Source organism: Malus domestica, chromosome 14 (assembly GCF_042453785.1).
Source record: "Malus domestica chromosome 14, GDT2T_hap1".
Taxonomy (NCBI): domain Eukaryota; kingdom Viridiplantae; phylum Streptophyta; class Magnoliopsida; order Rosales; family Rosaceae; genus Malus; species Malus domestica.
Window position 1 is genome coordinate 26,022,801 of NC_091674.1, and position 24,903 is coordinate 26,047,703.

Here is a 24,903-nt window from a genome sequence, read left to right on the forward strand (position 1 = left end):
TAACACCAAGTCCATTAAACAAAAAAAAATGGTGTCTGGATCTCATATAAAAAATGAAAAGAACACAGAATTTCGCCATAAATTTATAACTCAAATGGTTAAAAATAAAGATGGTTTGACCATTGTTGCTGGAGCTAGAAATCTGGGAGAGAACAGCATCTCTGTAGCTGAGGCTTTAGCTTTGAGGTTGGTTGGCTAAAGTAAAGGGCTTCAGGAACGTTTGTGGGGAAGGTGACTCTAAACTAGTCATTGATTAAAGGCTTCTGCTCAACCCTTTTCCGATTGAAAAACATTTTTGAAGACATCAAGTGGTTGGGGATCGCTTTTGAGTCCATTTCATGGAACTACGTTTACAAGGAGACAAATTTTTTTACGAATTCAGTCACTGGTATTGCTTTTAATTTTAGTAATTTCCATGTTTGGGATATGACTTTACCTTCCATAGCAAGAAAAGCTTTCTTGTTTGGTTGTTTTGAAAGTAAATGTGATATCGGTGACACTATCTAGTAATTTATTTTTCCATGTAAAAAAGTAAACACAAAACTTTTGCATAAACCCACCATAAGAGCCCACATAATTTGCTAAGTTGGGCAAAGGAGAAACCAGTTTCATTGGGCTTTTCTTCATATGGCTATTCGGAAGACTGAAATATGAAAAGTATGACTAGCGGCAGGATCCATTGAATTTCGTCACCAACAGCTCAAATTTGCCCGACTTTTATATTGATTAATTAATTAATTATATTGCTCTTGATTAATTCAAGCTTCAAAAATTCATATCCAAAATTTCATTGCTCTTGATATGTATGGTGTTATGCCATAGAAGTCAGAACCAGAGAACAAGATAGGTTGGTTTGAATGATCTTTTGGGGGTGGTGAGTACTGGGTCGGATCCAAATCTCTCGATCTTAAATCCGATGGCCGGCGCCGCCTCGGCGCTTTTTCTGTTGGACATCAAAGGACGAGTTTTGATTTGGCGCGACTACCGTGGCGATGTCTCTGCTGTTCAGGCTGAACGCTTCTTCACCAAGTTCATCGAAAAAGAGGTAATCTTTTATATGTATATACACACACATATATATATATATGCACACACGCATATATTCAGCTGCAATTGCAATTGGGTTGGCATCAATTTCTCAATCGGAATAAAAAGTTTCAAACTTTGGCAAAAAGTAGCTGAATCGTTTGCGTTTACTGGAAAATTTGTATTTTTTCAGGGCGATCCGCAGTCGCAAGATCCAGTGGTGTACGACAATGGAGTCAGCTACATGTTTGTACAGCACAACAATATCTACTTGATGATTGCATCGAGGCAGAACTGCAATGCTGCTAGCTTGCTGCTGTTTCTGCACCGCGTAATCGATGTAAGCACTCTTCAAACTCTCTCTTGCTAGATTTTTTTAGCTGTATTTGGTGTAATGTCGCCGCCATTCGTCGTAGATTATTTCCCCTGTGGAGGTTTTCATGTGTTTCGATATGTTTGTTCATGTTTTCAGGTGTTTAAGCACTATTTTGAAGAGCTTGAAGAAGAATCGCTAAGAGACAACTTTGTCGTTGTGGTAATTGAATTGTAAGGTGTTTATAGGTAGAATGATGCATAGAATTTTGATGGTGGTATGCGAAATTTCTAATAATACCCTTGTCTGTTGACAGTATGAGTTACTCGACGAGATTATGGACTTTGGTTTCCCGCAATTCACTGAAGCGAAGATTCTTAATGAGTTTATCAAGACCGATGCTTACAGGATGGAGGTGACACAACGTCCTCCCATGGCCGTTACAAATGCAGTGTCTTGGCGCAGTGAAGGGATACAGTTCAAGAAGAACGAAGTAGGTTGATCCTCTGTTCATATTTACCGTTGATTTATTAAATTGCAACTGCAGTGTCATGAATCTCCATTCATTTTCTATCAGGTCTTTTTGGATGTGGTGGAAAGCGTGAACATACTTGTCAACAGCAACGGACAAATTATACGATCAGATGTCGTAGGAGCCCTAAAGATGAGAACATATTTGAGGTGCGGTACTTCTTTTCTTCTTGAATTTAGTATAAATTATATGGACAAATTATAGCAGCAACTGCATTTGCTACAAAGCCCACCAAATGAAATGTGCTTGGACCAACCCTTCTTAAATGATTAGGATTTGGAGATTGCGGCTCCAGCATAATGATTAGCATGTTCCTTCTTGAATTTGTCACTTGATTGACCTAGATCGCACCTAGTTATAAGGCTAGTGATGCTAACTTGAGCCTGGAAAATGAGTAATTGTTTAAAAGTAACCTAAAACTTTGTAAAGATTATTGGATTTTGCCCTGGGATAGTGTAATGTTTGCTAACTTCATGTTGGAAACTGACTGGTTAAACTTTCTCCATTTTTTTTAGTGGTATGCCCGAGTGTAAGCTTGGATTGAATGATAGAGTGCTGCTAGAGGCGCAAGGTCGAACAACGAAAGGAAAATCAATTGATCTGGATGATATTAAGTTCCATCAGTATGTTGCCTAACTTGCTTTGTATTGCTGTTTCATGTATCTGTCGCTTCATTTATAAACCACGTTACAATGCTTACAACCTTTTTTATTTACTTTACCTTTTCCCACCATATTAGGTGTGTGCGTTTGGCTCGATTTGAGAATGACCGGACTATATCCTTCATACCCCCTGATGGAGCATTTGATCTGATGACGTACAGACTCAGTACTCAGGTACATTTCATATTTTATTCACCGTTAATGATATACTTATTTCCTCATGCTTATAAATTCTTGTTAATTTTTTTGGTAACTAAAGGGAGCATAAGTTAATCAATTGGCGGAGATCCAACCCCTATTTACATGTACGTTTACATTTGCTCAAAATATGAAGCAGAAACGACCATTTGTCCTTCAATGATTTCAGGTGAAGCCTCTTATCTGGGTGGAAGCACAAGTTGAAAATCATTCTAGGAGTCGTATTGAATTCACGGTAAAAGCAAGGAGCCAGTATAAGGAGCGCAGGTAAAAAGCATTGCTGCTCTAACATTCTCGGGTGCCATTATCCAAATTCTCACTGTAAGCTACGGTTACTTTGTGCAGCACGGCTACAAATGTCGAAATTGAGTTGCCTGTGCCCGCAGATGCTACAAATCCTAATGTCCGGACATCAATGGGATCTGCTGCATATGCTCCTGAAAGAGATGCTTTGGTCTGGAAAGTTAAGTCTTTTCCCGGTAATAAGGTAACAGTTCGTCTAAACCTCCATATGCTTTCACCTCCCCTTAAGTATATTATTGATTGCAAAAACACTCGCAAAGATAATTTTGACCTTGTTTGTGTATTAAATTGCTTAGGAATACATGTTGAGAGCTGAGTTTATGCTCCCTAGTATAACTGCTGAAGAAGCGGTTCCCGAAAGAAGAGCTCCTATTCGAGTGAAGTTTGAGATACCGTACTTTACTGTCTCGGGAATTCAGGTACGATATGAGTTTCATTACTGTCTCGAACGGGTTCCATGGTGTGATTGGTTCAAACTAAATGTGCCTATCCCCCGTTTGAATCTTGTAGGTCCGATACCTAAAGATCATCGAGAAAAGTGGCTACCAAGCTCTTCCATGGGTGAGGTACATAACAATGGCTGGCGAGTACGAACTGAGACTAATGTAAACGCAACTTACGTATCGTGCTGCATTCAATCGCGTAAATAGAATACACTGCGTGGAGAGTTTTCCTTCGATACTTCTGCTGTTACCAGTACAGTCCCGTATCCGGTGATCTTTCTTCCAAAAATACACAGCATCGATGTTATTAGTTTCTTCAATCAATTTGTGTTTTGTCCATCATTTTTGTTACAATCGATAGCAGGAGATTTTGTTTCGGACCCGAAACTTGCTTTCATACAGAAGGTTATACGCCGTGGCGAAGAGTTGTGTTTTTGACTCAGTAATTTTATTTTTGTCATGCTTGAATTATAAATGAAAGGCTCTTATTTACTTTCATGTGAAGCTGTTTTTTGGTTATGCTTACTTGGAATACAAGCTACATGATATAACATTCCACGTGTTTTCAGCGAAATAGTAACCCCACAAAGCCGTGTTATGGATACACCGAAAAAATTCTGAGAGAGAGAGAGAGAGAGAGAGTTGCATATTAATTGGCAAACCTACAAATATTTTTTAGGGTCAGTAGTTTAGCTACATATCATAGCACTCCAAAGCTACAGGATGAGGAAGGTCTGCACAGGCTCAAACCCATTACAAAAACTGAAACAATATGCAAGGCAGCAGCATTCCAAAACCTCAAAATCACATCTAATAAACCTGCAACACGAAACAAAACGAACAACGGGATCAAGTCACCTTCCAAGCAAGAAGAGAATGAAAGATCAATCTGACAAAAGAAATGTAATTTTCATAAATGAAAGTGGCAACAGCAGCAATTCTTTAAATAGATAGTAGAAATAATGAGATGATCTTACAAAATCATGATTGTAATAGTAATATAAGTTATACAATCGCGCTTCTTTACTTCAACTGATTTCTCCAATTAAAAGAGATTGTTTGAAAAAAAAAATTGTAAAGCAAAAAGATGCAAAACGTCTAATCTAACAAAATCTATCGTTTGACCAAAAAAACAAAAAAAAAAGCAGAACGTCCTAACTTCAACTCCTATGTAAAAATAGAGATTCACAAGAATTTTATATAAACCTAAAAACTAAATGCTGAAGTTTGTTATGACTATTACAACTGCAATTTTAGTGCCCGAATCTTGAGTTAAAAAGGATAAGAAGTTGTGAGGGTGGTGTGTTTCGACTCTTGAACGATGACATATTGGGGGTTACTAAGGATCAGGATATTTGTATCATGATTTATTTTTGTTTGTTCGGGTGTTTAACCCCCACCCCCATTTTACCAAGACCGGACATTCTTACAGCAATTAGAGGGACAATTGTACAGCAACGTTCGCTAAACATGACATCCAACAGCTTTCTATTTTCCAATCACTTAAAAGTTAAGATGAACAAGCCCAAGACTTAAAAACAGGATGTATTAACTGGTTCTACGAAAAAGGAGAGTAAAATTAGCAACTAAACTTTTTATAGTGACAACTAGAGGGAGAGTAAAATAACATACCAAGACTACTACACATTGATTTTGGACAATGACACAATTTTTCGCAACAGCAATAGGACCAATATCATGCGATAATGCTCCATTTCTAGACTATAATATGACAAATCCTTTATATATGTTAGGCATATAAGTGCAATTTTCCCATTAGTGGACATCAAAGGTTGTCGACTGGTGAGTATTCAGACTAGAACAGTGATATAGGACGAAAGATCGAGTTCCAGATGAATTATGTGAAGCAGAATATAACATCATACTATTTCATAACAATACATTATGGCATTCACAACGCAAAGAATAGGCTTGCAGGTCTTGAGATTTGGTGTTATAGAGGAGAAAGAAATCTCCTTCAACAAACAACATAGATTTCGGCAGCAGAACTAAAACAAGAATACTCTTGGTAGTTCTCAAAGGTATCTCTCGTCGCAATGTCATAAGGTTCCATTCAATAAAAGAAATTGCTATAGAAACCATTAACTTTAAAGACTAGCAATGACACACATCGCATATGCCAAACATCCAACACCGTAACAGGAGATTATGTATATCATCATTCAGAAACAGATGCCAAATCCAACGGTTCAGAATTGAATCAAAACAAATGAGGTGAGGAAGTACCAGTCACTGTTGCTGCTGATTTTGCTGCTGGTTCTGAGGGTTGGGTGGAGGTGGCATTCCAGGACGAGGCGGTCCAAACATATGCATTCCACCGCCAGGTGGAGGCGGCATTCCGGGACGGGGTGGGGGAGCTTGCATTCCGGGGCGAGGTGGAGGCGGTGGACCCCTCATCATCTGCCCAGGGGGCGGAGGTCCCATCGGCCTCTGCCCAAACTGCATCTGTGGCGGGCCAGGGAATTGCTGAGGTGGACCCCCACCAGGAGGCCTAGCAAACTGAGGGGGCGGAACACCAGGAGGTGGACCACGACCCATCGGAGGTTGCCCGGGATATCCAGGCATCTGCCCGGGTGGACGAATCACTGGAGCGGCCGGGTACGACATAGGCGGCGCGGAGAGGTTCGGAACTGGCGGGCGCGAGATCTGGGGCTGCATCATACCTGGGGCTGGTCCACCGACGCCGCGAACCGGGCCAGAGAGACCGGGCTGGGCCTGGGCGAGAGGAGCAGTGGGGATACCTCGTCCGGCGGCGCGGCCCAATCCTGGACCAGCCAAAGCGGCGGCGCTGGCTGCCTTAGCTCGAGACTCTTCCTGAGGAGGCGGGCCCTCGACGGTCATTGACACGACCTCTTCGCCGCGGAGGAGTACGAGGCCTAGTGTCCGGCGGTCGTCGCGCTCCTCGTTGGTCTTCTTGCCTTTCAGTGGCGGCAACTTCCGGAACTCCTCGCAGTCGCCGAGGACGAGGTTCATGTGGCGATCGAAGGCCATGAACTTGCCGACGAGCTGCCTCCCGTCTTGGATCGTCACTCGCATCCGATAGTTTATGAATTGCAGCATCTTGGAGCTCTTTGACATCGACATTGTGGCGGCGGGTGGTGGCCTCTGCCGTCCTCCGCGCTCAGGGCTTCTCGGGGTTTTGGAGACGGAGTGGAAGAAAAGAGGATTTGAAAACCCTAGGGTTTTGGATTTGGGTTTTTTTTTTTTTTAATTGAATTTAGATTTAATCCAAGATCGGAATGGATTTAAAATTCAAGTCAATTGTGCAGTTTGTTGACCCACGAGAAGGATTTGGGCGTTCAACCGGCCCAGGATTTGGGCGTACAACCGGCCCAGGATTTGGGCCTACAAACCCCAACTCTTTTAGTTGACAGAAAATATTTGTGGATTTGGATTTATCTTTATTGAATTTACATTGCTTATTTTTAGCTACTATATTTAGAATTTCATTTTAATCTCACTTTATGTTTTATAATTCAAAAATTACCATTGTACTCTCTGAAACTTAAAATTCGTCCCACTTTGTGGACTCTCTTCTACCTGAAATTTATAGGTTGCCTCCTAAAACATATATAGGACCCAACACCCAATAAGACTCCATCACATGTAAAATAAATTTGATTATAAATTTTCATTATACGTCAATATTCATCAATAAAAGAATAATAAATTTAAAAAGAAATCAAATGAAAGTCAACAAGTTAAGGATGAGCATGTATCACTTGCCTTAGTATAAAATATAATTTTCATGTTCTAAAGGTGTTTTTCAACAACTTTTACTTGGAGGATTCCATCACGTGAAAAGTGATGTAACATCCCACATTGTCCAAGAGAGTGGATACTGTAAGCCTTATATGTATATTCTCATCTCTACCTAGCACAAGGCTTTTTAGGAACTCACTGGCTTCAGGTTCCATCAGAACTTCGAAGTTAAGCGAGTTTGCGCGAAAGTAATCTCATGATGGGTGACCTACTAGGAAGTTCTCGTGTGAGTTTCTAGAAACAAAACCGTAAGGGCGTGGTCGGGGCCCAAAGAGGACAATATTGTGCTACGGTGGAGTCGAGCCCGAGATGTGGTGGGGGCCTGGGGCGGGATGTGACAATTTGGTATCAGAACCAATCCCTGGCCGGAAGTGTGCCGACGAGGACGTCGGGGCCCTAAGGGGAGTGGATTGTAACATCCCACATCGCCCAGGGGAGTGGATACTATAAGTCTTATATGTATATTCCCATCTCTACATAGCACGAGACATTTTGGGAGCTCACTGGCTTCGAGTTCCATCAGAACTCCGAAGTTAAGTGAGTTTGGGCGAGAGTAATCCCATGATGGGTGACCCACTGGGAAGTTCTCGTGTGAGTTTCCAGAAACAAAACCGTGAGGGCATGGTCGGGGCTTAAAGCGGACAATATTGTGCTATAGTGGAGTCGAGCTCGAGATGTGGTAGGGGCCCAGGGCGGGATGTGACAGTGACATAAAAATAAATTTTATTATCAATTGCCATAATTCATTTCAATTAATTATCATATTGGAATTTTGTAACTGTTATATACATGTGTAATCTCTTCTGTCACTTTATGTGAAGCTACTTACGTTTATTTTGTAGCTAAATTAACTTTATCATCAACATCAAGTGAATTGACAAGAAAATTAATACATATATCATAAACTGTTTCGGTTAACTTTTACTTTATATAACTATTGCATGCCTTCTATGTATGTACACGTGAAACAAGTTAATGATATTTAAATTTTCTAACTGTTAGATGCATGTGTCACCTCCTCTGTTAGTTCACGTGAAATTGTTAACGCTTCTTTTGTCGTCAAACAAACTTTATTATCAATATCACGTGAACTAGCAAGAAAAGTAATAAGTGTGTCATAAACTATTTCGTTTAACTTTTACTTTATGTAACTACTGCCTGCCTTCTATGTATCTTCACGTGAAGAGAGTGAATAATATTTAAAATTTGTAACTGTTATATGCATGTGTCACTTCCTTTATCATTTCACGTGAAATTGTTGATGCTTCTTTTGTCACCAAACTAATTTTATTATCAACATCACATGAACTGACAAGAAAATTAATACGTGTGTAAAAAATTGTGTCGATTAGCTTTTACTTTCTGACACTATTGCCAGACTTCTCAGTATGTTCACGTGAAACAAGTGAATGCTATTTAAATTTTGTAACTGTTATACCCATGCATGACCTCCTCTGTCATTTCACGTGAAACTGGTGAATGTGTTTGTTTGTGAGTAAATCAATTTTATAACCAACATCACATGAACTGACAAGAAAATTAATACATATCATAAACTGTCTCGATTAGCTTTTACGCTTTGTAACCATCGTTTGCCTTCTCAGTATGTTCACGTGAAACATGTAAAAAGAATTAATTAGCTTATAGCTAAACGAGTTTTGACCCCATATAGGTTTCATCGTCCAGTTTTCTATAAGTACCTCTCAACTTTCTTTATGAATGTGATAAGTATACTGTTCACAACTAGTCTTTTCATTTTATCTTGGTCGTCAACTTGGAGAGTAGGTGTCTAGGTTTTTGAGGGAGAAGGAGAGGGAGAGAGGTGAGAATAGTTGAGAATGAGAGATATTTGAGAAAAGTAATGGAAACGTACTTTCACTATAGAAATGAGTGGCATGGGAGAAATTTTACCAAGTTTGCCATGGCAGTTTTCATTCCCCGGCAGAATTCGTGAACCATGATTCAGTTGGTGGAAGTACTGAAGTGGCAAACCGTTGAGGTACATTATTCTTTGCTCTTCGATCGCCTGATTATGTTAACGGCGGTGGCTCTGTCAATGCATGCAGATTTTCGATCATGCAACTTCCAACAGGAAAGTGCATGATTCTTATGACTAGAAGCTGCTAACAAGTGGATCGTGGAAGAAACTCCAGACGGGCAGCAGGCCTATGAAGCAGCCCAAGCTGGTGATGTGTGCTCATGAATTTACTTATCTAAATTGAATTCTTCTAAATTGGGGTAAGAGGATAAGCAGACTTGTGGTAAATGCTAAAAGAGTTTTGCTTTAGACAATCGTGAAGCCTGGGAAGGTGATTTTCAATCTGTAGTAGCTGCCAGGGCTTGAATTGTATGAAGCATCTTGCTGTTATTGTTGATGATGAATATGAATAACTGGAGAAAGGCCAAGCAATATGATATCCAATAACCAAGATACAAGCGGCATGCATCACTCATCCATTAAGTGCATGCTTCAGGCGACAGATTAGGGATAGACAATGATTATAGCGGGTGGATAATGTCAGACATAGAGGAGGGAGACGTAGGACGTCAAAAAAATGATTATTGATTTTTTATTTATTTTTTTGGTATCTCAATTGGGTTTGATATTTGTTTAAGCAACATGAAATTAAAATTGCTGAAATATTCGTCTCCACATGTGTAGTAATTGATTTCATTTAGAGAATTTATCCCCAAAGCATTTTACACAACTTTGATATATAAAAAAAAGAAAAACCGTTTATATAAGATCCATCAGATCCCAGTTCTCACTTTCTACAAGTGTTTTAAAATATAGAGAACAAAAGGAAGTTGTAATTCAACCACATTGATATGGTGAGCATAAATGGAGTCGACATGAAAGAGTTTCTGAGTGGATTCAAACCTTCCTTAATTTAGATTCATTCCAAATTTAAGAATTATATCTAGATTCAAGTCAAGTTAAATCCAATCCAGCTATAAATTCAATAATTTATTTATTATTAAGGTAAAGATTACTTGTTTTAGACGGGTTAGGTACTATAACCCCTTTTTTTCTTGTATTTTTCTTTTTGTTTTCAAGAGAGATCAAGTTTTCATCTTCTTATAATTAGGAAGAGTAAGGTTTATGCTTCTAAGAGGATCATGTTTATGTCCCTCCTTTTTTTACTTGTAATTTTTATTTTATTTTTTCATATTCTCTTTATTAGGAGTAAGGTTTATACTTCGTGATTAGGTGTAGCTTTCTTTTTAAGGAAAACTAATGAAAATGGATTGAAAACTTTGAGTTTTAACTGTAAGGACAAAATAAAAGGTAAAGTGAATAGTACTAGGATTGACTTTTTAGTGTAAAAATATAATTTTTCGTTAAAATGAACAGTACCGTGAACTTTTCGTTAATTTTTTTTTTATTCAATAAAAATTTCATCTTGTGTAGCCGAGATTTTCCTTAAAAAAAATATTCAAAATGATAGTTCACGTGAAATGAGATGACAAGTAATACACGTGTCATAACTGTTTCAATCAGCTTTTAATTATTGTAATTATTTTCATAACGTCTCTACAATTTCATGTTTGCGTTTTCCAAGTTCACGTGAAACAGTGAATTTTTTGTCTGCAGTGGGGACAAATTTGATTCCATCATCAATTTGGTCACCCAACTTTAATATCTTAATGAATTTAGAGGCGTGATATCCACACATCCCATTTTACTTCTCACATACCCTTTTAATTTTTGGCCGTCAGATAAGATGAATTGAAGAAAATCAACGGATAAAAATTAATAAGGATGTGTGAGAAATAATCTGGGATGTGTGGATAGCACATCCCTGAATTTATTGCCAAGCTTTAAGCCAAGTTATTAGTTTTTTGACCTTTTTTTCTCCCAAATTTTCTTCTATATGGTTTTCCTCTTTTTTATTGGATGTGATCTTTTTTTTTTTTTATTTTTTTTATTTTTTGAACAAACAATGAGGGCGGGCATCTAAGGAGCTACAACCTCCTCCTAAAAGAGAGAGGAAAACTAAAAGAAAGTGGAAAACTTAAGAGAGTTGAAATTAGGATTGTAGAAATGAGTGGCATGGGAGAAGTGGGAATGCAGCTTTGATGGTGGCATCTAAGGAGCTACAACCTCCTCCATGGCTGGAAGATATATTCATGGACTTCTTACTCGATTGTTTCTGCAAACTTTGTCCGAAAACTTCATTCTCGAAGGACCGGTGAATTTGGACTCTTCGTTAATTTCATTGAAAAATCATATCGTTTAAATAGATGAATACAGATTGTATTACTTTCCGTTGCTACTCAACATATGAACGAATATGCGACACTCCCCTCACCTTCCTCTGCAACAGGTCCACATCAATATGCGACACTCCCCTCACCTTCCTCTGCAACAGGTCCACATCCACCTTTGCGCCGAAAGATAGAACATCATAAGGAAGAACATAGCGTTCGGCTCTGTCATGACTGGATCGTGGACAGTCGCTTAACAAATAAGTTGAAGTTGTTGTCCCGATCCAACATGCTTATGCGGACGTACTTTGGACCAACTCCAAAATGCCTTCCTCCTCTTGTTAATATCTTGTAGCCTCTTAGGAAGCTCTCACAATCTTCCACGTGATCGTCCTCACATTTTAGCCATGCAAAAGCTGCAAAAGAGGTAAACAGTAAAGTTCACTTTAAACGCTTCAGAAATGTTTACAATGTTATGTATGGTCACACTGGAAGACTAAATTTATCATAAATATAAGTTAAGAGATTAAGCTCATGAACCACAAATTTATACAAATATTAAAATCACAATTTAATAAACACAATGACAAACTAACCCTTAAAAACTGCACTGTTTAGAAGTCTGCTTTGGCTTCTTCTTCTACTGTTTTCACGGGTTAGTTTGTCATTATGTTTATCAAATTGCGATTTTAATACTTGTATGAATTTGTGGTTCATGAACTTAATCTCTTAACTTATATTTATGATAAGTTTAGTCTTACATGTGGTATCAGAGCCTAAGGTCTTTGCTCTTGAATTCAAATTGATAGTATTAAAATTAAAGCAATAATAGGCGTGATGGGTTAGCCATAATTGACCTTGGAGTGCAAAGAAATTTCTAGGGCTTTAAAGAAATAAAAGTGACGATGTTTTTACTCGTAGGAATTTTATATTAAAAGTAAAACTCATATAGAAGTTTGTAAAAATATAAGTCAAGAGTAAATTGTCACATGGTCCTTTTGTTATTCAGTATTAAGATTGGTTATATACCGGGATATACATATAGGGTTGCTATAAGGGCCGAATAATTCAGTCGGTCAATATTGTCTCTTTGAAATCTTGATCGGCCAATTTTAATTGAGATATAGAATTATAAAATTTTATTTGGCATCATTGAATGACTTTCGATAGATAACACCAGTGAAAATCAAATTGAATGCAAATTGTGTATTTGCAGTTATGTTTTTCATCATTTTAAGAAACTGGTAATCTTGTGATTATTATGATATGTATGAAATTATCTTTTTTTTGCATAAAGATTCACTAGACTGATATTTGGTGAACACATATGCTCTTCTACTTTTGAGTTAGAGCCTGTGTAATTAGATTGGATGGAAAATAATGTTTTGCTTCTATTTTGTTGTCTCAAGCAAATGTAAGATTTCTCATTGACTTGCTTGAAACTTGGAAGCTTGCATCATGATTTTCAATTTTGAATTATGATAATAGAATTTGATTTATTAACGTTCATAATTTGACTTATTGATGCTGCCAAATACCTATGGTTTTTATGTGGGTGTGAATGGTTTGAATTATTCTGGAAAAGCAAAATTGGATTATACAAGTATCCATGATGATGACTTTAAAATTATGAGTATAATTCATATCCCAATTTTGGTTAGACTACATATAATAGGTTTTAGGGGTGCTGCCGTATATGTGAATGATGGAGTTTAGAATCTTTGGGTTCATTAATGCCAATCTGTGCAATGTATAACTGAAAACATGTGAAGGCTCTTATATTTATACCTTGTATGAAATGATATAAATTGTTTGGTGAAGCCTTGTCGACAAGAATGCAAATATGTGAAAAGCATGAATTAGATATACAATCATATTTTGTTTTGTGTGATCATATAAAACATATGAATGCACATTAGTATCGGCATGATGAATGCATTCTATTTCGCTGTGATAGTGGAACTCATCTCACGTGATATATTGTAAGTGTAAGAGATTTGATTTTATGTATTAAATCTATAAGTAATCTAAATTTTGTTGGATGATTATCTTAAGTTCCTTAAACAAAACAAAATATGATTGTATATCAATGGAAGCTATCAGGTATCGAATGAGGAACCAGAAAGAATTGCACACCCTATTAGTCTAACTAAACAATAGATTGATGTCATTTTTTTATTATTTGAGCATTGGAATTGAAATTTGGGGTTTTCTTGTACTGGGTTCCTACTTCTCTCTCACTTGATAATGATTGGCAAGATTTGGTCTGGAATTTTTGTTTCTCATTTGCTTCTGCTGCTCTGTATCCTTTAATTCATATCTGATGCGATTTTAAAAATTCATAAGATACTTGTTTGTACCATACTTAGGGCCTCCGTATTTAGACCTCGTATAAATACTCGGAGGACTCAAATGTAATTATATAGTAAATGAAGAGGCAAATATGTAATAAGTGAGGAGTCATTATTCTATAAAAGGACTCTCACTCTCCTCATTGGGGGAGGCCAATTCTTAAGCCTCCTCATCCCTTCAAACCTCTCAGATTGAGAAGAGCTCTCTCACCCTCTCAGAAGTTCTGTCTCCCTCTTCAACATCTCAGAGAAATACAATATCAATGTGGACGTAACCCAAACATTGGGGTGAACCACCTTGTGTTATTTACTTTCTTGCAAATTCATGGTCGGATTTACGTTGTTCCAAGACCCCTTCAGTTTTGTGTATCAAGACCCCTTCGGTTTTGTGTATCAACATTTGGCCGTCTGTGGGAAACGACACAAAAAGTTATGTCGGTTCTTTCTCAATTTTTCATCTCACCACCATGAAAACCTCACCACACTCCACAATGAATCTGCAAAATCACACAAGAGGGACAAACAAGGGAGCATGAGGCTAATCTGTTCAGTTGCCACAGAAAGCTTGCCAGATCAAGTTGACGAATCCAAAGTGGCTGCACCAAAGGAAATATTTTTGAAGGATTACAAAATGCTTGACTACTACTTTGACTCGGTGGACTTGGACTTTTCGTCGGATGAGGAGAAAACAATTGTTGGTTCAAAAAATGTGTCTTCCCTAGGGTTGAAGGGTCTTCTTCCCTACTGGTTCTGGATGGAACAGATCTTAAATTACTCTCAGTTCGGATCAACGACAAGGATTTAAACAGACATCAGAGTTACGCCGCATAAACTTGCATTCTGACACCCATGGCTTGCTCCACCGCTTCTCCGTCATCCACCTCCTTCATCAGCAACAAGAAGGATCTGAATCTCTCTGGTTTCTCCTCTGCAACGTTGATTTCCAGTTAGAAATGCAAAAGAAAATCCAAGAAAATTTGCTTCGTAGAAACCAGATCACCACGCGCCAATTCAATTCCGCGTCAGCACCGGAGTCTTCTAGACCGAACGATGGACTCGCCCAAGGCCACCATCCAGGATCCAAACCCAAAGTCTGCAGCCGAAGCCCTAAATGGTGATGCGAACTGGGCGAGCTTCGTGATGGGCTCGCAGGCTCAGGCTCAGCCGACTCTGACGGAGGCAATCTCCACTCTCATGGGTTCTGGGTCGAAGAAATTGGTTCATTTGAGGCCAGAATTGGTGTTCGAGTCGCACGCTGCTGCGTCAGATCATTCTTCCCATAAGGGATTCAATACCTACGTGGCTCACTCCCCTACGCTCTCACAATCTCTCTAATTCAAAGATTCGGTAGAGACTGTGCGGAATGTGTTTGGGAGGTAGAGGAAGTCGGTGGGGGAAGCTACGAAGAAGGTGAAGGATCTCGTCGGAAACATGTGGCAGTACTTAAAAACAAGCCCCAGTTTTGCTGATGCTGCCATGGGAAGAATTGCACAAGGAACAAAGGTTCTAGCAGAATGTGGTTACGAGAAGATCTTTCGATCAACCTTTGAGACAACTCACGAGGAGCAACTTCAAAATTCATTTGCATGTTACTTGTCCACATCAGTTGGTTCAGTTATGGGAGTTTTATATGTTTCTACTACAAAGCTTGCCTATTGCAGTGATAATCCCATTTCATACAAAGCTGAGAGCCAAATTGAATGGAGCTATTACAAGGTTACAAGTCCAGTTCCGTTGCCAGTTGATAATGGTTCTCCTAAGGGTCTTTCAAACTCTGTTGCAGTGATGCATAAAGGGTTGTTTGGTGTTGGTTTTGGGGTGCTACTCCTCGTTTTCGGCGCTTCTGAAGGGAGAAGCAAACCGGCGTAGAGGAGCAAGACGAAGTCCTCACCTCATCCTCAAGCATGAACAGTCACCACAACAACATCCCTCTTCTTAGCAGCTGGGCCTACTACCGACGAGGCCACCCACTCTAACTCCATCAGAGCCACTTTAGCTGAATTCGTTGCCACTTTCATTATTGTCTTTGCTGGGAGGACTCTGCTTTTGCTCTTGGGAAGATCTACAAGGATTTTCTATTATTAACTATGTTATTAGTGTCTGCCATTTTCTAAAAGACAGCAAAAGCAAAGCAGAAAGTGAAAAGAAAAAAAAGCAAAAGGAAGAAAAAGAAAAAGGAGAAGGATAAAGAGAAATCATGACCAAGCTGCACATGTTTGTGGATGAACTTCCCGAAAAAAAAACGGGTGCAGTAAAGGCAAGCAGAAGATGTCATCAACTTTTGAAAAAGAAAATTTTCATCATGCATGTTCCCACTTTTCTGAAGAAGCCACTGGAATACGCACATGGAAAAAGATCTGTAACAACCCAGTACGCAGTAGGTGCAGTACGCACCAACGATCTGCAACTGTCGAAACCTTTGTTTTGAATGATATGATTTATTTTTCTTATCTTTCGGAGACATCTGTATAACCCCATCAGAAGGTAGTTAAAAAAATGGCAAACCCAAAATAATGGGCTGGAATGTTATGTGGAGGGCGAAGGCCCATATGCCCAAAAGAGCCGGGCCCTATGGCCTCAAATTTATTCAGCGCCCTGCCGCTATATCATCAACCAGGTGATTAAAAGTACGCACAGTACTCCAAAATTATTCGGCAACCTGCCGCTATTATCACCAACCAAGTGATCAAAAGTACGTCCAGTACTTCAAAATTATTTGGCAATCTGCCGCTATTATCACCGACTAGGTGATCAAAAGTACGTCCAGTACTCTAAAATTATTCATAAGCATCACTCATGTCAATCATACATAAACATTCATGAGCATCACTCATGTCAACATTCATGAGCATCACTCATGTCAACATTCATGAGCATCACTCATGTCAACATTCATGAGAATCACTCATGTCAATCAACATAAACATTCATGAGCATCACTCAAGTCAATCAGCTTCAAAAGCTTCATTTACAAAGCTTTAGCTTTAAAAGCTTCACTTGCAAAGCTTCACCTATAAAGCTTTAGTGCAGGGTATACAAATAGCGCATCCGAACAACCGCCACTTCGGCCCATACATGGATTCAATTTGAAGTCTCGAGCCAACAGACTCCATGGATCGAAGACTTGGGGGACTACATTATGTACCATATATTGGGCCTCAACTGGCCTCAACTGGCCTCGTGAAAAATACTTGGGGGACTTAGCCCATTATTTATGTATTGAGGAGCGAGCCCTTATTTTATAAAAGAGACTCCCTCACCTTCATTAGAGAGCATCGCCGCCAGCTGAGCAACCGCCTCGCCGCCAGCTGAGCTCCTAACCTATCACTTATGTATTGAGGAGCGATCCCTTATTTTATAAAAATGACTCCTTCACCATCATTAGAGAGCATCAACTCTAGCTCATCGTTCATGTATTGAGGAGCGAGCCCTTATTCTATAAAAATGACTCCCTCACCTTCAACGCCACAATCCAAGCCAACCAAGGCAACGTAAGCCACAAGCCGAGCAACCTCCCAACATGTGCTACTTCTAGTTGAGCATCATTTCACTTTGAGCACCGCCTCATATCAAGTATCAGTTTTAGACGATATCTAGTTACTTCGGCCCACACATGGACTGAATTTCAAGTCTCCGACCAAAAGACTCTCTTGATTGAGGACTTGGGGGACTACTGTTTGTACCATACTTAGGGCCGCCATATTTAGACCTCGTATAAATACTCGGGGGACTCAAATGTAATTATGTAACAAATGAAAGGGCAAATATGTAATAAGTGAGGAGCCATTATTCTATAAAAGGACTCATCACTCTCCTCATTGGGGGAGGCCAATTCTTAAGCCTCTTCATCCCTTCAAACCTCTCAGATTGAGAAGAGCTCTCTCACCCTTATAAGCTCTCTCTCTTTCCATCTTCAACATCTCAGAGAAATACAATATCAGTGTGGACATAGCCCAAACATTGGGGTGAACCACGATACATCTTGTGTTATTTATTTTCTTGCAGATTCACGGTCGGATTTACGTTATTCCAAGACCCCTCCGGTTTTGTGCATCAACAATACTACTTTTGAAATTTTGACAAATTATGGGTTTGCTATCGAGTGGAATTGTTTAAGATTTTGAAGTATCAATTATGATACATGTCAATCTTGTTAAAGAATCATTATAAGTAAATCTTATAGTTAAAAAGTTGAGATCTTGATTATCTCGTTTTAATCAAGATGACTTGTGCTTTTATATCCAGACATTATCAAATTTTGGTTGATCTTGCTCGATGGGTATTGAACTAGTTCAAATCAAATTGAATGCAAAAATATTGTGCTCTGATTTTGATCATTGTTGAAACTGGTGATTTGGGTTTATGTGAGATAAGTTTTTTCGAATGAATTGTGACTATGTTTTGATACATAGACTGTTTGCATAATGGTTTAGGTGTATATGACTAAACTAAGATTATGCAATTGGTGAGGAGTCAGGAACCAATTGGTTCATATCTCTGGTTTCTTTATTGGTTGTGCAGTACATTCTGCTTATGCTTAAGTGGGAGAATTATATGTTCGAATGTAAGCATAAGGCTAATAGTATTTAGGCCAGCCATTATAATTCATTTGGATGCTTGTGAACCAATTTATGGTTTTATTGAAGCAATTGGTTAAATTATTTGTGTTACTTAATTTGTTTAAGTATTGAGAATGATCCTATTATGTCGGTTAGCATTCAAAAGGAAACAAATTTGGTTTCCATATGAATTCTAATTAGTCATTCATTGTATTGGAATGATTTTTAGTTAATACAGTTGCTATTAACTTGTACTTAACTTGGTTGTGTTAAGTACGGCCTAGATGAGTGGGAGCAAATTGGTTTGGTTTTGCTATATTGGTTCATATAATTATAAAGTGCAAATTAAGTATGTTGTGACTTTCGAGTTAATTCTGTGATGTAACAGAAAATATTCTTGCGTTCAATACTTTAAAATGCATAGATAAGTTGTATGTGAGGTTAAGCTTTTGTTATTCAAAAGATTTGGTGATCACTTCTATGAATATGAAAGACTGTGTGATTAATATGTTTCATACTCAAGTAGGAGAATGTTAGAATATGAGTATGAAACTGAATATTATGGTCGGTTGTAATGTTTCAATTGACATAGAAAAGTCTTGCTAGAAAGCTTAAAACTATCCTAATTCTTGTAGGATTTAATTCAGATTATCATAGTCCTTGTGAGACTGAAAGTTTATTATGCTGATGCACTCATAATATGTTTGGATTCATAGTTAGTATCCTATGGTGGTTCTAATAGGTGAATTATTAGGATTAATCTATTATAAAAAGTGGTAATTGCTCTCATAAAACATACGTTCAATATTGAACTAAGACCTATTGTTAGTTTGAGTACTTTTGATTTTGCAAGAGAGGAGAAGGTGCACTGTTTAGAAGTCTGCTTTGGCTTCTTCTTCTACTGATTTTACGGGTTAGTTTGTCATTGTGTTTATCAAATTATGATTTTAATACTTGTATAAATTTGTGGTTCATGAGCTTAATCTTTTAACTTATATTTATGATAAGTTTAGTCTTACACACTCCTAATTAATCGTTTCATGATTTTTCACTTACCAGGTTGAGGCTGGGAGTCCTGGTTGAGGAAGTGGCAGAACCCTGGTGTAAAGTCGGGCAGACTAAACGCTCTGCCCCTGTTCACTGCCGCTCTAAGTAGCTGCCACCTCTCTGCCATGAGGTGGTAGCTAATCTTGAAGAAGGATTCGTGGGAATCAAAGCTGCCAAGGTTTTCAGAGGTGTTGGTCATCACCTCTAAAATCTTGGCAGCTCGGAGCTGCGAATCCCTGGACACGCCAATGGTGTTGAGCTCTATGAATTTGATCATCTTTTTTGCAACTTCCAGATCTTTAACAAGAGCCCACCTGGAAGAGAAATTCAAGTAGAGATCATTTTTCGTAATGCGAAAACTAGTGTTCGCAGAGCAACACAACCAGGACACAAGAACTAAGACTCTCTGATTACAGCATTGAGCTTACCCAATGCGTGTCCCCGCATGGCCAGTAGCTTTGGAGACTGTGAACAGGGTCAGATCATGGTCCGAGGGAGAAGAAATCGGGGTATATTGTGGCCAGTAGTAAGCCAAGTCATGAACCAATATACCCCCTGTTCGATTGACCATGGAATGCCTGACGAATCCATCAGGGTTGTTTGGGGAGGTCACTAGCTCTATATAAGGCACCTCTTTGTTGAAGCTTCGGGCATCACCGGCCCATTTGTACAAGCCAGACTTCAAGCAGTCTGTCATAGAGGGGTAAGACTGCAAAGAAACCATCAACAGCCACCTTACATCTTAGAAACATTTACAAACGAGCAGCAAAGAATGCAATTTCAAATTATCGCCAACACGCGATGAACTATATCTTTCTAGTTTCCAAGGAAAAAATGAAGTGTGATCTTTTGCTAAAACCAGACACGCTGAAATGTTACGGATTTGAGTTGATATATATCTTAAGATTCCAAAAAATATATATCTGAAATGTTACACTGAAATTAGAAAAATATTTAAGATCACAAAAATCAAAAGCTTCAGAAGCAAGGCAGGCAAATTAAATACCATATTATTAAGGGGTGTGATATCCACACACCCTATTTTACTTCTTACGCACATTTTTAATTTTTAGCCGTCGGATCGGATGAATTGAAGAAGATCAACGAATAGAATGGGGTGTGTGGATAGCACACCCCATTATTAATGTCACTCAGGTGAACTAACTCACGACTTCCAGGGGTGAATGCTCGTAACTAAGTTACAGGCTTCTTACAGATGCTCTTTATTATGCATGAGAAGCCGAGAGATTAAGCAAGATGACGCCATCGCTTTCACACTAAATATCTGACTTACGGTAATTAATTTTCTAATTAAAGTGGACGCCATTGAAAAAAAAGCATGTCCACAAACAAAAGTGATTATATAAACAAACAAAAAATTAGGAGAATAAACAATGTGGTTTCATCACTGATGCATTTGACTTTGCCTTGATTTGCCAGCAAGTGAACAAATTCTTAGTGACCTTAAAAAATTCGAAAATCTAAAAGTTTAAGGCACTAAACAAAGCAAAACGCGGTTAAACACAAAGTAACAAACAAGCTCACCGAGTAGTATGGGGCTGCAGAAACCACACTTATTGGCTCGGATCCATCTTTTGGAGCTAGGGCATAGAGCGCAGCTAAAAACAGCTGGGATGAACCCGTCCCGACCACGATTTGGCGGCCGTCAGTGGCGGCGTTGCCAACCACATTGTGTAGTCTCACAACTTGTTTGGCAAACTCTGGCTCCAAAAACCAGCAAGGGTTTTTGACATCTGAAAAATAGCTCATTGACTGCCACCCAGGGATCACAACCGTGGTTCTTCCATCCATCTGCTGCCAGTAATTTTCGTACATTGTTGGGTCACCACTGCATTCACCAAAAGTTAAAAACAAAGCAACATGTAAACTCTTGGTTACAAAATAAAATTACTACAAACTACAAAGCTGGCATTTTGATGTGGGATCTTTGGAAAGTCTTCAAATTTTTTCTAAAATTCACCTTTTTCCATGTCAAAAGGGTGAAAAAAACATAATGAAAGTCACAAAAAGCAAAATCTTGAGCGTAATTGTTGTAATATCCCCTCTATAGAATGATTATCTATCACTGTCACGAGATACATAAAAACAGAAAATACTTCAGCGATTATACGGTAAAATCTCTCCTCGTAAAACCGACAAAAGAGTAGAAACAATGATTGTAAACATAATGTCCTAAAAATTAAAGTCTGTCACACAGCAATGAGATTCTCTAAAATTGCAAGGAGCCAAGGAGGTAGATCAGCAGCAGCAGATCAATGATTAGTGTATCCATCTAACGTCAGACCTTAATCAGATGGGTTAGATTTTTTGTGGGTCCCAGAGGGTGGTAAGATCCAGACAATCCCGATATGGGGACTAAAATGAAAGGCCATGAAAAGTTAATTTACAACTTGGGCGGCCAAAAGTTTTACAGATCTCAGACAGCCCACGGCGCACTTTAGTCTTTTCTGCACTTCCCAGAAGGCCAAAAAGCAGCCCCATGTAGTACCCCATACTAACAAGCACTTAGGGTAAGAGTTGCCATAAAAAACATGCACGTCGGGGACTCCAACTTCGGCAGCTTTGTTATAAACTCTAAAAAAAATTTGGTGAGAAAAACTTGGGTGAAACAAGTCGGTATTTTAAATTACTCAAACATGTTATTTGAAAAGTTATAATACATGATATTACGTGATTAACTTTAGATATCGATACAATGATATTCCGACAATCCGATAATCAACACGAATTTGTCTCAATTACCACCATCTATGGTGCATGTTGGAATCTTTAAAATACAAAAGAACTACCACGCCTATAGCTTGGGAACAGGAAAATGACAAGACAGAAACAGTCATCGAGTACAAAAGGGTTGGCCAACTCTAACATGCGCCATGGGAAATCTCAACCCAAAACAAGGGAAATTTTTAGTAGTGACGGGAATATGGATGATACACCACATGTTTTTATGCAAGTAGTGAAATATTTTAATTTTTAAGTTATTAACATTTTAACCCACATAACCCACTATTTATATAAGAACATGTGATGTACCACTTCGTATGACGGAAACACTGAAAAATCTCTCCAAAACAAGAACCTCTCCTGCCTTTTTTCATCCTATCCCTAAATTGTCAGCACAGTAAACTGTAAACAAAAAATAATCAGAAAAAAAAATGAGGAAAGCAATAATATTTGAGTCAAAAACTGAAAATTGCTAATGTTTGAGGTCTTTTTTGCAAAAATATCAGTGACGTCAAGTGAGGTTTCTGACATAATATTCCATTATTTTGACCCCCTTTATTAGATTTCATATGCCATCACACACTTGCTATACCTGACACTTCTCCATGCCTCCCATTTTTCACGAAATTCAAAATGACAATTTTGCCCCTGGTCTTGAGCTATTCACTTTGACAAGAATTTGAAAGAGATGCTCTATTCACACATTCTTTTTTTATTCCTCACGTACATTGTTTCATATTAAAAATTAAAAAAACGTGTAAGGAGTAAAAAGAGGATATAGATATCACACCTCAATTTGGAATGTGCTTAATGATAGTGTTAATCTTAATCGTTACTTACCCTCACTCACAACTGTAGAGATGTCATATACTCGGAACAAGTATGACCTGAGTTGAGTTAGTTGATTATGTCGCAATTTTACTATTAAAGTAGTAAAAAGATACTTAGAATAGGAATAAGATCCTCTTCGGATCCTTCTTGTGGGATTCGAAGGATCAATCAATTTTGTATGTTTATTATACATTGTGCGATTAAAAATTATTTTAAATTTATATTTAAAATTAAATATAAATAATTTCTAACAAAAATTAACTGCACGATGTACGATAAATAGATAAAATCTTTGATCTCCACAAAGATCCTGAGAAAATCCTTGTCCCTTAGAATATGGACCCCTGTTTGTTTGTGGTCTCGAATTTTTACAATTTAAAATGCTCGAATAAATAGAATTGTGCATGAGAAGAAAACGCGTATGTAAAAATCACTTCACAACTTTAAAACATACTTAAGAAATCTTAGTGGAGGGATTAGATGATATAATTGAAAACAAATTTAAAAAGTTAAGAAAGAAAACTGAGTCTTGAAGCACTTACTGGTCGAGATTGATAACTTTCTCCATGACGTCTTGATCAGAAGATGAAGACACTGACAGACGCGTCCTCTGCGTCGCCGGAGCTTCCTTCCCAAAACCCATGTCCGCCATTGACGGCCCTCTCTGCTCCTCCACAGAGAACCCATGTGGGCCCCCATCCTTCCCGCCCTCGTAAACCACCCTCAGAACCAAGCTCAGATTAAGAGCCAGAGACAGCACGAGCAAGTTCCTCATTGTAAAAATCCCCAGAAAGCTGGCCATTTTTGCAAAAACAAAGAAACTGGAGGACCGCAAAAAAAAAAAAAACAAAGTGAGTGAGTGAGTGAGTGTGTGTGAAGAACTCAAACACTCGAGGACGGATTTATAGCAGAACCCAGATGAAGAAAACCGAGTTTGATCGCCAGATGGACGGTGAAGATTGAAGCTTTAACGCAGAGGCCCCGGGTTATCAGGGTTGCGGTTTAAATCGAACAGAACAGATGACTTGACAAATGACGGTTTTGAAGATTTGGAAGGACTTTGAAAACGTTAATTAAAGTCGCGGGTTCAAAGGTTGTAACTTTTGCTGAAAATTTGATGGAAGTGGTCGGAAGTTTTTTTTCTCAGAAAACGAGAAATCCCAGAACGATTTTCCACGAAAATTGCAGGTTTCCGATGATGGATCTCGAAAATAATGAAAACCCACTAAGACTGGATTCATATGGTTCCATGTTTGCGTGTGCGTGTATATATATATATATATATATATATATATAGATAGATAGACATACGGTTTAATAAGGAATTAGAAAAGCTGCTCTTACTTCATGCTCTGTCTCCATCTTTCTGTTTGCTTTTAATCTGCACTTCTTTTGATTTTCTAATTTTTTTAATTTTTAATTTGATTTTGTTTTTGTTTTAGTTTTATTGATTTGATTTGGAGGATTTTGCTTTTAAATCTGCATTGTTAATTAGTTTAATAAGTAAAGTGTTGTTTGAGTTGTAACAATTCGGAGTTATGATTTGGACTGGGAACTGAAGAGAAGGAAGATACGGTGACCACTCAGAGACGGAGAAAATTTGGTAATCCAAACTTTGTCCGTTTGAGATTTTTGCTAGGAGAAATTAAGTTCACATTTTTTTTTGTTACTTTATTGATTAAAATTTTATTTATTTTTAATTTTTGATTAAGGTCATCATTAATTATTTGAATAATAAAATATTTTTATTTTTAAATATATTCCTTTAGTGTTAAAAATATTACAATTAGTATATTTATATTTATGTTTAAAATTTTTATCATATATTTTTATTTTTAGTTTGTACCTATTTTTAATTTGCAAATATTTTTTAATTTGTACCAATTTTCTTTTCATTTTTA

At 38.1% G+C, this 24,903-nt stretch overlaps 3 protein-coding genes across 3 annotated transcripts; 1 reads left to right on the forward strand and 2 right to left on the reverse strand.

Moving 5' to 3' along the window:
- The first annotated feature begins 604 nt into the window (after positions 1–604).
- On the forward strand, positions 605–3,975 carry LOC103455191 (AP-1 complex subunit mu-2). Its single transcript, XM_008394776.4, has 11 exons — positions 605–1,045; positions 1,220–1,366; positions 1,499–1,561; positions 1,656–1,832; positions 1,917–2,020; positions 2,387–2,494; positions 2,611–2,707; positions 2,901–2,998; positions 3,077–3,218; positions 3,331–3,453; positions 3,545–3,975. Exons 1-11 carry the CDS (start codon positions 917–919, stop codon positions 3,641–3,643), a joined length of 1,287 nt encoding a protein of 428 aa, XP_008392998.2. The 5' UTR covers positions 605–916; the 3' UTR covers positions 3,644–3,975.
- Positions 3,976–4,092: 117 nt separating this feature from the next.
- On the reverse strand, positions 4,093–6,752 carry LOC103455192 (uncharacterized). Its single transcript, XM_008394777.4, has 2 exons — positions 5,725–6,752; positions 4,093–4,296 (listed from the first exon to the last, which is right to left on the reverse strand). The coding sequence occupies exon 1, from the start codon at positions 6,580–6,582 to the stop codon at positions 5,728–5,730; it is 855 nt and encodes a 284-aa protein (XP_008392999.2). The 5' UTR covers positions 6,583–6,752; the 3' UTR covers positions 4,093–4,296; positions 5,725–5,727.
- A 4,670-nt stretch (positions 6,753–11,422) lies between these two features.
- On the reverse strand, positions 11,423–24,392 carry LOC103455193 (tryptophan aminotransferase-related protein 2-like). Its single transcript, XM_008394778.4, has 5 exons — positions 23,545–24,392; positions 20,972–21,275; positions 19,855–20,135; positions 19,436–19,740; positions 11,423–11,885 (listed from the first exon to the last, which is right to left on the reverse strand). The coding sequence occupies exons 1-5, from the start codon at positions 23,802–23,804 to the stop codon at positions 11,698–11,700; spliced, it is 1,338 nt and encodes a 445-aa protein (XP_008393000.2). The 5' UTR covers positions 23,805–24,392; the 3' UTR covers positions 11,423–11,697.
- Between the last annotated feature and the right edge of the window lie 511 nt (positions 24,393–24,903).